This window comes from Marmota marmota, unplaced genomic scaffold (assembly GCF_001458135.2).
Source record: "Marmota marmota marmota unplaced genomic scaffold, marMar, whole genome shotgun sequence".
In the NCBI taxonomy this organism is placed as follows: Eukaryota; Metazoa; Chordata; class Mammalia; order Rodentia; family Sciuridae; genus Marmota; species Marmota marmota.
Genome location: NW_026000221.1, coordinates 30,309,833 through 30,323,905, shown reverse-complemented (window position 1 = coordinate 30,323,905; position 14,073 = coordinate 30,309,833). Strand labels below are relative to the sequence as shown.

Sequence of the window (14,073 nt, the reverse complement as noted above, 5' to 3'; positions counted from 1 at the left end):
CAATTTCTGTGGTCTGTAATACTGACACATCACCCAAAATATCAGTATATATATTGCAACAAGAAAAGAGAACAAGGAAAAAGAAATAATAGATTAAAAACTGCCTTGATAGGAAGATTTTAGCCTTCAGATGAAAATAACCCACTTTCTTCTTCTTCTTCTTCTTTTTTTTTTTTGTGTGTGTGTGTGTTTGTATGTATGTGGGGGTGGGGGTTGGTTATGTGTTGCTGGGAATGGAACCAGAGGCCTTGCACATGCTAAGCAAGCAGGCATTCTACCACTGATCTACAGGCCCAGCCCCAGAGAGTACTCACTGAGTACCAAGGAAGAACATCAAAGTGAATGCAAAATATTCACAATGAAAGATAGAATATACCATCACATTCCTTTTCTGAAAGGTTTTTCCCATATATACAATAATTACTGAGAAATGTATTCCAGAAATAAAAATATGTGAAGTAAGAAAAACATGTGTATATGAGAAAAAGCAGAATTATCTTGGGAGCATAGTAGAAAGAAATCCTAATCACACAGCTGTGAAGCAAACTTAAAAACAATCAGTCTTAATTACAAGTCAGAGGAGTCTACGAAAATGTCTTCAAGATGAATATAGACATCTCTATATATCATTAAAAGCCTAAAACTACAGGTTCAGAGGTGAAGGTATTTGGTTTTGGTTTTTTTTTTAATCCACAGGTGAAAAGATAAGTGTATAAAAGCTATGTTCCATATTTTAATGTATAGCAATTTAAATATATAAGGAGAACAACATTTTCTGAAATAACAATACCACATCTCCTTTTCAGAGTTAAGGACTACTTACTTCTAAATTATTAATATTCAATCACTTTGAGTTTACAAAAGGGACTGATGATTTCTTCATTTTTAACTAAAGTGAATTTGCCATTTTCAGACATTTTATCAGCGTTGCCTGTTAATTTATCTTTAAGAATAATTTGAAAAATTTGGGTTTAATTACTTTCCTTTATTTTCTTCTCCCAATTAAAAATGGGGAGGTATTTTGACTAAGTTTACAGTAAAACATATACTCACTGAGAAATATAGAGTTAAAATACTAATAAGCAATTTCTTTTTGTACCAGGTGAACCCTTTTTCCTCACCTATAGAGGAAGTCTTTTGTGGATTAGTACCTCATTTAGAATTTCATTTTACTTTTGCTTTCATAAGGCTTATAATTAATTTTAGAAAGGAAAATATATAGCCACAGGAATTAAATGCAGAATGGCACCTCTGATGTTACTAACCACTTGAAATCTCCTCTGGTAAACCAAACTGAAAAGATCTAGAACAAAATGAGTTAATTAATGGTCCCTTGACCAAATGTTTGATTAGAAACTACCACAAAGCTCAAAACTCACAGTATAAACACTCCCAACACAGTGTTTCTTTAATCCCTCTTTTAACCCATTTTGTTCTATAAACAGATGTGGAATACAAAGACTTAAATTGGGCAAGAAACATAACACTTATGGTAACTGAAATAATATCTGAATATTCACTGAGTTGAAAAATTGGGACTTGATGGGTCAAAGAAATTTCTTCAAATTGCCAATTTCAAGTTAAATTTCAAGGCTACTTTTTAAATTCTCAACCATTCAATTTAAAAATTAAATCCTAATTTCAAAAACTTACCTCAATTTCATACAAAAATAAATAAATAAATGAACTGACATACATTTAACTCACTTGGAAAGGCATCAAAGAATAATTAATTGTCTGAGGTTCTAGGAACTTTTACAAAACACTGTGCACTTTTTTTTTTTTTTTTTTTTTCTGATTGTGGGGATTGAAATCAGGAGCACTTTACCACTGAGTGGCATCCCCAGCCCTTTTGTTTTTTATTTTGAAACAGGGTCTCACTAAGTTGCTTAAGTCCTCACTAAATTGCTGAGGCTGGCCTCAAACTTGTAATCCTCCTGCCTCATCCTCTAGAGTCACTGGGATTACAGGCATGCTCTACCTGAATGCTCAGCTGAAAACACTGTAGTTAGTCTGTAATACCGACATATCACCCAATATACTTCTTAACACAGTTTTATTTGTAACACTCATTTCTCCCTTTCACCAAAATTAATTTTAAACCTTTAAAAAATCTTAATTTCTACAATAGATTATTTACACATTATTTTCAATTAGATTAACTTCTATAGTAAATTATTCTACTTTCTCTTTATTTCTATGTATTATGAAGGTATATTTCAAAAACAGGAGTTCTGAACAATTCATACCTAAATAAATCTATTCGACCTATCAGATTCTTTTCCTCCTACACAACATAAAAATTGTATATGAAGGGCTGGGGATGTGGCTCAAGCGGTAGCATGCTCGCCTGGCAGGCACGGGGCACTGGGTTCGATCCTCAGCACCACATAAAAATAAAGATGTTGTATCCACCGAAAACTAAAAAATAAATATTAAAAAAAATTGTACATGATAATAGTTACATGGTCCTCTAAAATTTAAAGTATCTTTTACAGTTTTAATTTCATTTTTAGAATGAGTAATTATAATTTGAGCATTAGTAATGATTCACTTTTACTGATTAATATCACATACAGAAATCCATTTGGTGGGGCTGGAGGTATAGCTCACTGGTAGAACACTTGCATAGCATGTTTGAGTCCCTGGGTTTTATAGCCAGTACGGAGAAGAAAATTTTTAGTGGGGTTTTAAAAATCAAATGAGCTCATGCTACAAGCATTCTTTTGTACTTTTTTCTTAAATTAACAAATTAACACTGTTTTAGAGGTTTTTCCATGTCAGTACATAAAAATCTATATTTTTTTCTATACTGTTCCCTAAAAAACATATCCTTGAGTATATAAATAATTATGCTGTTATAGGTCTATTCATAAAAAACCCTCAGATTCTAAGTTATGTGTCTTTAAAACTACTATTTTAAGACTGCCCTCCAAACTGGGAATGATAGTGCATGCATGTTACCATAGTAACTAAGGAGCTGAAGCAGGAAGATTCCAACTTCAAGGCCAGCCTCAGCAACTTGGAGACCCTAAGCAATTCAGTGAGACCCTGTCTCAAAATAAAAAACAAGAGAGTCTGGGGATGTAGCATACTGCTGGGTTCAATCCCCAGTACCTCCCGACACCACTCCCCAAATTGCTCTCTAAAGAAGTTTTGCCAAGTTATGCTCCTATTAATAATGAAAGTACCTAGATTTGCCATGTTCATAAAGACAAAGTTCTTTACATTTTTGTCAGACTGTGGTCAAAAAACAGGTATTTCATTTCAACCACACTATTATTAATGAAGTAGATTATCTTTCAGATATTAGCAATTTTCATTTCTAATATCTTTCAGATATTAGCAATTGATTTTCCTTGTAGTGGTCTAGATCCAATTTACAACATTCATTAAGCACTTGATAAACTGTAGTGACTTTAAAATTACACTATTCTCACTCAAGATTCCTTCATGATGGAAAAAAGAATTCTCAAAAATTAGGTGTAGAAGGTACATACATCAACACAATAAAGGCTACCTATGACAAACTTATGGCCAACATCATACAGAATGGTAAAAAACTAAAACTGTTTCCTCTAAGGTGTGGAACAAAACAATATCCAGAAACACTCTTCTTAGCAAGAGCAATTAGGCATGAAAAAGAAGTAAAGAGCATCCATATCAGAAAGGAGGAAGTCAAATTATCCCTGTTAGCAGGTAGTAACATTTAATATGGAGAAACACCTAGACTCCACTATAAAACTGATAACAAATTCAGTAATATTGCAGAATACAAAATCAACAAACAAAAAACAATAGCATTTTATATACTTATAGCATACTTGATGAAAAGGAAATTAAGAAAACAACCCCATTCATACTAGCTACCAAAAATGCAAAACAAAACAACAACAAAACATCCTAGGAATTAAATTTAGCCAAGAAAGAAAAAGAGCTCTACAGGGAAAATTACAAAACACTGATGAAAGAAAATGAAAATATGAAATGAAGAATGAAAAGATATCCCCTTGTGTTCACAGATTAGAAGAATTAATATTTTGGGGGGGGGGATGTAGTTGGATACAATGCCTTTATTTACTTGTTTTAAAATATCCATATCAAAAGTGATCTACGGATTCAATGCAACCCCCATTGCATTGTAGGGTTGTGGCTCAGTGCACTTGCCTAGCACACGTGAGGCACTGGGTTCGATCCCCAGCACCACGTAAAAAAAACTAAATAAACAAAATAAAGGTATTGTGTCCATCTAAAACTAAAAATATTTTTTTAAAAAATGCTAGTGACAGGTCTGGGGTTGTAGCTCATTGGCTGAGTGCTTGCCTAAAATGTGTGAGACACTGGGTTCCATCCTCAGCACCACATACAAAAATAAATAAGTAAGAATAAAGATATTGTGTCCATCTACAACTAAAAAAATAAAATATTTTTTTAAAAATGCCAATGACATTCTTCACCAAAATAGAGGGGAAAATATCATAAAATTCATATGGAAACACAAAAAACCCTGAATAGCCAAAGCAATTCTGAGCAAAAGGAACAAAGCTGGGTGGAGGCATTACCATAGCTGACTTCAAAACATACTACAAAGCTACAGTAACCAAACAGTGTGGTACCAGTATAAAACTAACACAGAGATCAATGAAACAACAGAAAACCCAGAAATTAATCCATATACACAGAGTCACCTGATTTTTCAACAAAGGTTGCCAAGTGCATTGTAGGAAGGTTAATTCTCTTTATAAATTGTACTGGGAAAACTGTATATGTATGTGCAGGAGAATGAAACTGGATCCCTAACCCTCTCCATATATAAAAATCAACTCAAAATGGATCAAAGACCTAAGACCTGAAACTAAAAAACTACTAGAAAAGAAAGGAAACACTTTAAGACATTGGTACAGACAATGATTTTTTTTGGGGGAGGGGAGTAGATAAGATCCCAGAAACACAGGTAATAAAAATCAAAATGGACAAGTGGAATTATATCAAACTAAGATGCTTCTGTACAAGGGAAAAAAAAAAAAACAATCAACAGAATGAAGAGACAACCTGAAGAATGTAATAAAATACTTTGAAGTTATTTAACCAACAGGGATTGATATCCAAAATATTTAAGAAACGCAATTCAACAGCTAGAAAACAATCTGATTTTTAAAATGGGTGAAGAGCCAGGTGTGGTGGCACATGCCTGTAATCCCGGCAGCTCAGGAGGCTGAGGCAGGAAGATCACAAGTTCAAGGCCAACTCAACCATTCAGCGAGATGGTAAGAAACTTAATGAGACCCTGTCTCAAAATAAAAAACGGGGGCTGGGGATGTGACTCAGAGGTGAAGTCCCCTGGGTTCAATTCCTGGTACCAAAAAAAAAAAAGGAGGGGGCAAAAAAAATCTAAATAGGCATTCCTCAAAAGAAGATATACAAGTGGCCAATAAGTAGATGAAATGCTTAATATCAAAATCATCAAGTAAATGCAAATTAAAACTACAATGAGATATCATTTTACCCATGCTAGAAAGGCTATTATCAAAACAACAAAAAAAATTAAGAAATGTTAGTATGGATGTAGAGGAAGAAAACTGTTAAACCCTGTTGGTGGAAATGTAAATTAGTATAGCCACTATGGAAAACACTATGGAGGTCTTCAAGAAACTAAAACTAGAACTATCATACATGATCCAGCAACCCTACTACTGGGTATATATCCATAGAAAATAAAATCAAATGTATCAAAGAGACACCTGCACTCCCATATTTATTGCAGCACAATTCACAATAGTGAAATCCGTATCTTGAAAATCAACCTAAGTGTCCATCAGTGTACAAAAGGGTAGAGCAAATGTGGTATACATACAATGGAATATTATTCAGCCATAAAAAGAAAGTCATGGCCAGGTGAGGTGGCACACACCTGTAATTCCCGCAGCTTGGAAGTCCAAGGGAGAAAGATTGCAAGTTCAAAGCAAGCCTCAGCAAATGTGAGGCACTAAGCCACTCAGTGAGACCCTGTCTCTAAATAAAATACAAAACAGGGCTAGGGATGTGGCTCAGTGGTTGAGTGCCACTGAGTTCAATCCCTAGTATTCCTCCACAAAAAAGAAAGTCGTTTGTGTCAATATATATACAATTAGAGGGCATCGTGTTAAGTGAAATAAACTGGACACATAAAAGACAGTGTTGCATATTTTCATCACTCATGTGAAAGCTAAAAAAGTTAATATCTCAAAAGAGGATAGAACACCGGTCACTAGAGATTAGGAAGGGTAAAGCAGGTGGAGGATAGACAGAAGGTTGGATAAAGGGTACCAAGTACAGTGTTACACAGGAGGAATTAATTCTAGTATTCTATAGCATAGTAGGGAAACTATACTCTACAAAAATTTATGATATATTTCAAAATAATTAGAAGGGTCCAAAGATTCCCAAAACAGAGAAATGATAATGCTAGAAGAGACAGAAATGTTAATAACTCAAATCGAGTCATTATACATTATACATATTACTGTTAAATTTTTTTTGAAATTATACTTTTTAGGGCTGGGGACTTAGCCCAGTGGTAAAGTGCATGCTTAGCATGCTTAAGGACCTGGGTTCAATTCCCAGTATTACAAATTAATTTTAAAAAATACTTTTAAATTTCTCCTATATACTACAAATTATCCGAAGTAAATCTTTTTTTTTTTTTTTTTTTTTTTTTTTAGTTTTAGGTGGACACAATATCTTTATTTTTATGTGGTGCTGAGGATCGAACTCAGTGCTTCATGTGTGCTAGGCGAGCACTCTACCACTTGAGCCACAATCCCAACTGCCCAAAGTAAATCTTACTTTTAAGAAATTTAATTATAAATTAAAATCCAGGGATAGCTTCTCCCAACCTTTTAAAAACAAAATTCAAATTTGTTACTCTGGTTTACAAAACTCTACATAATATGGCCTGCCTATCCCTCTGGACTCTCAGTCTTCTTATCTTACTGTCTAGGATGTAACCACACTGGGCATTTTTGTTTCTAAAATTTAAAAACTTTATCCAGCCTTGTAATTTTGCATTTGCTATTTCCATCTGTCAGGAATGTTCCTCTCCCTGACCTCATCATGGCCCACCCCATCTTCCCAGTCAAGCTCAATTAAATATCACCTCCTCAGAGATGCCGTCCAGTCAAAAGTAGCCTTCTAGTCACATGCTAGTATGATACCTTAATTTTCTACAAAGCATTTATCACAAGGTAATATTGCCCATTATCTGTTCACTATCTTCCTCTCACGAGAATATAAACTCTATAATAGCAGTGAACCAGCATTTAGAGTAAATTCACAGATTTATAACCAAAGTTTAGAACAGCACCCAGCATGTAGGTACTCACTGTGTCTTTGTTATCAGTCTAATCTTATTTTGATACCAGTGTATGAGGCTATGATTTCATCAAAGAATGCTTAACAAAATTTTGTCTTTTACTGAATAAACCCATTTGACTATATTAACAGAAAAGTAATAAATTCAAATAAGATTATTTTAGACAATCTCAGAGAATTATGAATAAACAATAAAAAATATATTCACACAAAACCAAGATGTATTTTTTTCAGTGACTAGATTAAAAAAAAACAACAATACCACCAAAAAACACTTTAGAAATGTTGCAAATTTTACAAGAGCTTTTGGAGGAAAAAACCCAACAGATGAGTAGATAAACAAATTGTGGCATAACTATACAAATATTATTACTAAGTAATAAAAAGAAATTAAACCTTATTGATACATAAAACTTGGGTTGAATCTTAAATAATTGTGATCAGTAAAAGAAACCAGGTTAAGAGTATCATACATACTATATGATTCCATTTAGATGAACAGAGGTAGAAAGCAGCAGTGGTTACTTGGGATGGGGGAAGCAGGAAGGTGGAATTTCAGAGGGAACTAGGATATGTATAATTACTCAACATCAATTACTGCTTAGCTTCTCAAAAAAAAAATAATAAAATTTAAAATAAATATTTTTTATAAACTTTATAAGCATTACAAGGTAGTTAACCATTTAAATGAAATGAACCAATCATAAGCCAATTTCTAACAACTCTTTTTGTGCACGCACTGACATCAAACCCAAAGCCTCAGGCATGCTAAGGCACTCTACCACTGAGTTACATCCCTCTAATAGCTAATATTTTAATATTAAACTCTATTACCTGTAGAAGATGGTGATTTCTCTGAGTGTTTTGCATTTAAAAGTTTTCTGCTAATAAATATGTAACCACAGGGACATGATTTACAAGCAACAGGAACCTGTGGGGAAAAAAATAAAAATATATTACTTTTTCTATTAGATTTTCAGTGCATATTATCTCCACAAATGAATGATAAGTGGCAAACTGATTTATTTAAACCCTACCTCCTTACAACAAATTATATACATATTCACATTCTCCTAGTGCTTACTATACTAATACCATAACAGTAAACGCATGACAAATATGTGCAGATATGAGTAATCAAGAGAAAACCTTTTCAGGGTCAAAACCAGAGGAGGTACATAGGAAAAAGTATCATTTCTTAAAATGTTAATTGATAGCAGTTTATGCTGCAGAACAAACTGTAATCCCAGTATAAGATTATGAAGGCTCAACTGGAATAGTGAGAATGAAAATGGAGAAGAGGTAGATTTACCAGATGTTTCAAAACCAGGAAAAACAAGACTTAGGACCAAACTGACCACAGTGGGAAGAACCAAAAATACCTCAGGGTTCTAACAAGAGAGGGGACTTTAACATTTTATAACCACCAGGTTTTTTTTTTTTTTTTGGAGGAGGGGAGGGATGGGGGGGAATATAATATAATTAAAATAGAACGTAGGAGTTGAGATCTAAGATCTTAAAGTCTCAACTCCAGGAACAATCTTAGACTAAACACTTTAGTTCTTTTATAGGCTTCTGTTGCCAAATCTGCAAAATACTTATATTCCTTTCTCAATTTCATACCTATAAATATTTCAATAGATACATATTATTAAAAATCATTTAAATTTTTTTAGTTTCCCCACCATAAGCATTTCATTAATATTTAGTTAATAATCCTTGGAATCACAATTTCACCAAAAGTCAGAAACTAATCTTAACAAAAAAGTAGTCTCTGAGTAATTATAGCCAGAAAACTGAAATTCTCTGGGTAAGATAAATTCCGTTTGCCAGTTGCTCTGCTTAAGTTATAATTATAAAGCTTTTTATCCATATATGTACAAAATGTCTCAGATTCTAGAATATATTCCATCTAATTAAGCTAAATTGAAACTTTGGCAGAAGAGTTCTTTTTCTTTGCATAAAAATACCCAGCAAAGGATCTCTAATTTGCATTTAAGAGATATAACAATGATCCTATAAAAAGATATGTCTAACAAGCTTATTTTATTAAGATTGTAATGAGATTCCTTCCAAACCTTGATGAAAAATGTAATGTTACATTTTTAATAGTGTAAAATCTGCCAAAATTGATTATCATTTTTAAAATTCACATTGTTTGGTTTCTCTGAATAATAAGATGATAATAATAATAAGGTACTTATTTCCTTTATACCTAAACATATCACAAGGGCCTCCACAATAATGTAAACTATTTAATGCTATCCAAAAAACACAGAAGCATGATGTTCTTACTCAACATCAACAGCTCCTTTGCTAATCCTAATCAGCAAGCATTTTCTTCCAACTACGAGAATCCAATAAATTTAGATGTCTGTCATACAAAAGAAAATCATATCAACCTATGTTATATCCAGAATTAGGAGAGTGCAGCAGTTAAATGAGAAATACACATAGGGCTTTGGGATCCAGATGCACACACATTAACTCAATTAATAATTTGATCTTCATCTCTTAATGAGTTCTGATCAAGAAATCTTTGTGTGTATCAGCTAATTTACTCTAAAGTCCTGTTTAAAATGGAAAGTCCCTCCCAACTACTGCCCTAGAAACAAAACCACCAATCATCACCACACCCTAGATTCTGTTTAAAAAAAAAAAAAAAAAAACACTATGAAATAGGTTAGGTAACTTAAGCAATACTAATCTCATTATATTAACTAAAATAATTTGGATCTTATGCAAATATCCAAAACTTCCCTTAAATTTCAGTTGATAATACTGAAGACAATTGTAATAAAAAATCTAATGCTATACTTTCACAATTTTAAAATTTAAAAAAACCAAAAATATTGTTTATTGATGATTTATTATTTATCAACTCATTTCTTCAAAAGTACATATATTTGTTGTATTTTAAGTAAAACAGTTTTTTTAAGTACTGAAAAAAAAAAAAGATCCTAGTCCTGCATTGCTTTACTGATATTTCAAAAGCTCTAAAATAACCATATTACAGAGAACTCATTTACAGTAGTTCTACCTTATCCAGTTTCACTTTCTGAAGTTTTAATTACCTAAAGTAAAAAAAAAAAAAAAAAGGGGGGGGGTGAACACAGTACAGTAAACTATCCTGAGATCCAGATAAACTACATTCACATAATTTTTACAATATATTTGTTATGATTGTATTTTATTATTGCTTATTGATTTCTTACTATGTATAATTTATAAATTGTTTTAGCAGAGGTATGTTTGTATGTATAGGAAAAAATATTGCATTCAGAGTTTCTTACTATCTGAGGTTTCAGGCATATGCTAGGTAATCTTGGAATATATTCCCCTGCAAATGAGGGTAAACTACTACAATTATTTTTTCTTGAAATACCTGGGATTGAACTCAGGGACACTTTAACACTAACCTACATCCCCAGTCCTTTCTATATTTTTTTATTTTGAGACATGGTCTGGCTAAATTGTCCAGGCTGAACTGGAACTTGGCAGTCCTCCTACCTCAGCTTCCCAAGTAGTTGGAATTACAGACATGCGCCACCACATCCAACTAAACTGTATATTCTTTACTGCTAAAAGAACCAAAGTTATGTAGAGCAGACACATATATTTTATAAAAATGAAGGTAAAAAAGTACATAAAAGACACCAGAAAACTGGCAAGAATCTTGAAAATTACTACACACAAAATGGCTTAGTAATTTTGAGTGGTCAGTGGATGTGAAACTCCATTGAAAATGAAGAGCACTGTGATTTAGATGTCTTAGAACTATTATTTTTGAGAGGCCAATGAAAGAGATGTTATAGAGCAGCTGAAAATCTAGCTCTTTCCTGTTTGCTTCTCTGTATCTTATTTTTTTAAACTTGAACACAGGATATGCAAAATTAGTCAAGTATAGAAATCTCAGACTTTAAAGATTTTACATCTATGTTTAACAACTAAATTCAAAGTTAATGTTCACTAGGTAATTTAAAGTTATAAAAGTAATAGCATTATTCTAATGTTGTTTAGAAAATTGCTTTCTTGATTGTAATTTTTTTCCAATTTATAACTAAAAGAAGCTTATACTATAAATTGGTGGGGGATATTGAGTATTGACCCAAGGGCACCTTACCACTGAGCTACATTCCCAGGCTTTTTAAAATGTTTAAATTTTGAGACAGGATCTCATTAAGTTGCTGAGGCTGACCTCAACTTACAATCTTCCTGCCTCAGCCTCCCAAGTTGCTGCAATTACAGGCATGCACCATAATAATAAGCTTAGTGACTCTTAAAAAGAGATTTTTCTTTTAGTAAAAGTAATTTAAACTTATCTTCTGCTTATTTAAAAGTATATGCTTCTTTTTCACGGGGTGTGTAATCCCAGCAACTCAGGAGACTGAGGTAGAGAGCTGAAATTTAGTGTGACCCTATCTCAAAGTTGAAAATAAAGAGGGCTGGCGTGTGGCTCAGTGGTAAAGCACTCCTGGGTTCAATCCCCAGAATCACCAAAAAAAAAAAAATCAACATAACTTTTAGTTTGTCAACATGCATATTATACTCTTTTAAGTGATTAAAGAACAAAACAACCACGAACATATTGTGTAATAGCTTGTTATGATCACATTTTGTCCCTCCCACCATCCACTCAAAAATTCACATACTAAAGCCCTAACTTCCAATGAGATGGGTTTTGAAGATAAGGCCTTAAAAGAAATAGTAAGGTTTAGATGAGGTCAGGAGATAGTACCTTCATAATCAGGTTAGTGACCTTATGAGAGAGTTTGCCCTGTCGCTGCCACTCAGAAGACAGCCAGCTAAACCAGATGCAGTGGCACATGGCTGGAATCCCAGCTTCTCTAGAGGCTGAGGTAAGAGGATCACAAAATAAAAGCTAAATAAAAATCATAATCATCATCATCATAGTAATAAAGAGAGCCAGCATCTGCAAGCCAAGAAAGTCCTCACCAGAATACTGATCTTGGACTTGCAGGCTCCAGAACTACAAGAAAATAAATTTTTGTGGATTAAGCCACCCCATCATGGTGTTTTGTTATAGCAGCCACAGCAAACCAAGATACAGCTATTTTTATACAAGTGAATATATGTGTATAATGAAATTAAAGTGATCTTTCAAAATAAAACACTGTTCATGTTTTGCTGAACAATGTCAGGGTCTCCTACAAGTTTATTATCCTTTGCTCTTTCTTTAACCAGGATATTAAAAACAGATTATTTTCCCCAAAAGATAACTTTTTGCCAAGTAAAACAAGAACAGGATTTGCAATGACTTGTGCCCTACAGAAACTGGAATGCACAATGGATACCATGTAAACCTTATACTTTTAAACAATTAACTGGAATAAGTTGAAATTATTGCCAACACACTTAATTCACCATGTACAATTTTTTAGAATTTAACAAATTTAGTATAATGGTAAGTGAAAGTAACTACTTTAGAAAATATGACCAAATTGTTTTGATGCTGCATACTTGTAAGGCTCAACAAAATGTATTCTTGCACAACCTTTCTCTCATCACATTTTTATCACTACCCATAAATGATACTAAAATATTTAACGTGTTTTCTGTTACAATATTTGGTCAACCTATAAGACCGCTTCTGAAAGAATGCATCTAAAATCAGCTTCTAAAATAACGTCTCCAGCCATTTCAAATTACTCTTGATTTTTTTTTTTTTTTAAGGGGAGGAGAAAGAGGTAGTCATTTTGAAAAAATTCACTCTGGAGAAGGAAAACACACCCATATCTGCATGCTGGCATGAAATGGGGGTCTTACGAATGGTTTTAATTGAGGAAGTTTTAACTCATTAGATGGAAAGGCTTAGAAGAACATCTGCTATTTTAGTAAAGAATGAGGCATGCTTAAATTCGGGTTTTTTTTTTTTTAATTACAACCATTGCAACATGAATTTGGTGCAGACAAGAATCATTTCAAATTAATGAAACCACATGAAAAATGTTTTAAAAGATCTGGAAACAGAAACGTCAAATTTATAAGTGATTATCGCGACGGGTGGGATGAGGAGCTTCCAGGAGGGAAGGGCTTCATCGTGGACGTTGTTCAATCATGTTCCATAAAAAAAACAATGTAATGAAAGAATCAGAGATTACACAACATTAAAAATATAATAAACAGATCTAGAAGAAAAAAATCCAAATTCGCAAAAACTTAATATTACATCGCGGCCCCTTTTGTCATGTTTAAGCGTCCGCCCAAGACGCTGTCTGGGCAATTTTGGGAGATCACCACACACAACTGAAATGGGAACAAAGCAACCCTGTGTGGCAGGACAGAGCCTTCAGAGCCAGGGGCCTGGACTCACTCGGAGTCGGGCACACCGGGCATTCCCACCAGCCCCAAGGGAACTAAAAGGGGCCGTGCTCCTCCACTGGGGCCGCGGCCCCCAAGGTCCCAGAGCTGTCACCCGTGGCCGGCAAGGCGACTCCGTAGGGTCCCGACACAAACCCACGCCCCCTCCCGCGCAGCTGGGTCAGACCACCCGGGGGCCTCTAGTCTGACCACCGCCAGGCGGAAAACCCGCCGGTCACCGGCCCCGGTCGTTTCCCCGGCAACCCCGTGGCTCCGCCCGACCGGTCCCGGGGTCCGGCCGCTGCCACCAAGAATCGGGCCGGCCCATCCGCTCGACCGCCAGGACCCAGGCAAGGCGGCCTTTGCTTAGCCAACGGCCGCCAAGCAACTGCTGCCGACTGC

The 14,073-nt window shown here is 34.3% G+C and overlaps 2 protein-coding genes across 3 annotated transcripts in view; one reads left to right on the top strand and one right to left on the bottom strand.

Annotated features, from left to right (window-relative positions):
* The window catches only part of CUNH16orf87 (chromosome unknown C16orf87 homolog), a 41,224-nt gene that overhangs the window by 13,283 nt on the left and 13,868 nt on the right, over positions 1 to 14,073 (bottom strand). The window contains exon 2 of one of the 2 annotated variants that reach the window (XM_048792259.1): positions 8,185 to 8,281. In XM_048792259.1, coding sequence (XP_048648216.1) covers positions 8,185 to 8,220 — 36 coding nt within the window. In that variant the 5' untranslated portion in view covers positions 8,221 to 8,281. Of the gene's footprint in view, positions 1 to 8,184; positions 8,310 to 14,073 lie in introns of those variants that run through there. The other variant, XM_048792260.1, reaches the window with a different exon arrangement.
* LOC125612933 overlaps positions 13,623 to 14,073 on the top strand; it is a 5,760-nt gene continuing 5,309 nt past the window's right edge. Inside the window, exon 1 of the mRNA XM_048792022.1 lies at positions 13,623 to 13,874. Coding sequence (XP_048647979.1) covers positions 13,623 to 13,874 — 252 coding nt within the window. The remainder of the gene's footprint in view (positions 13,875 to 14,073) is intronic.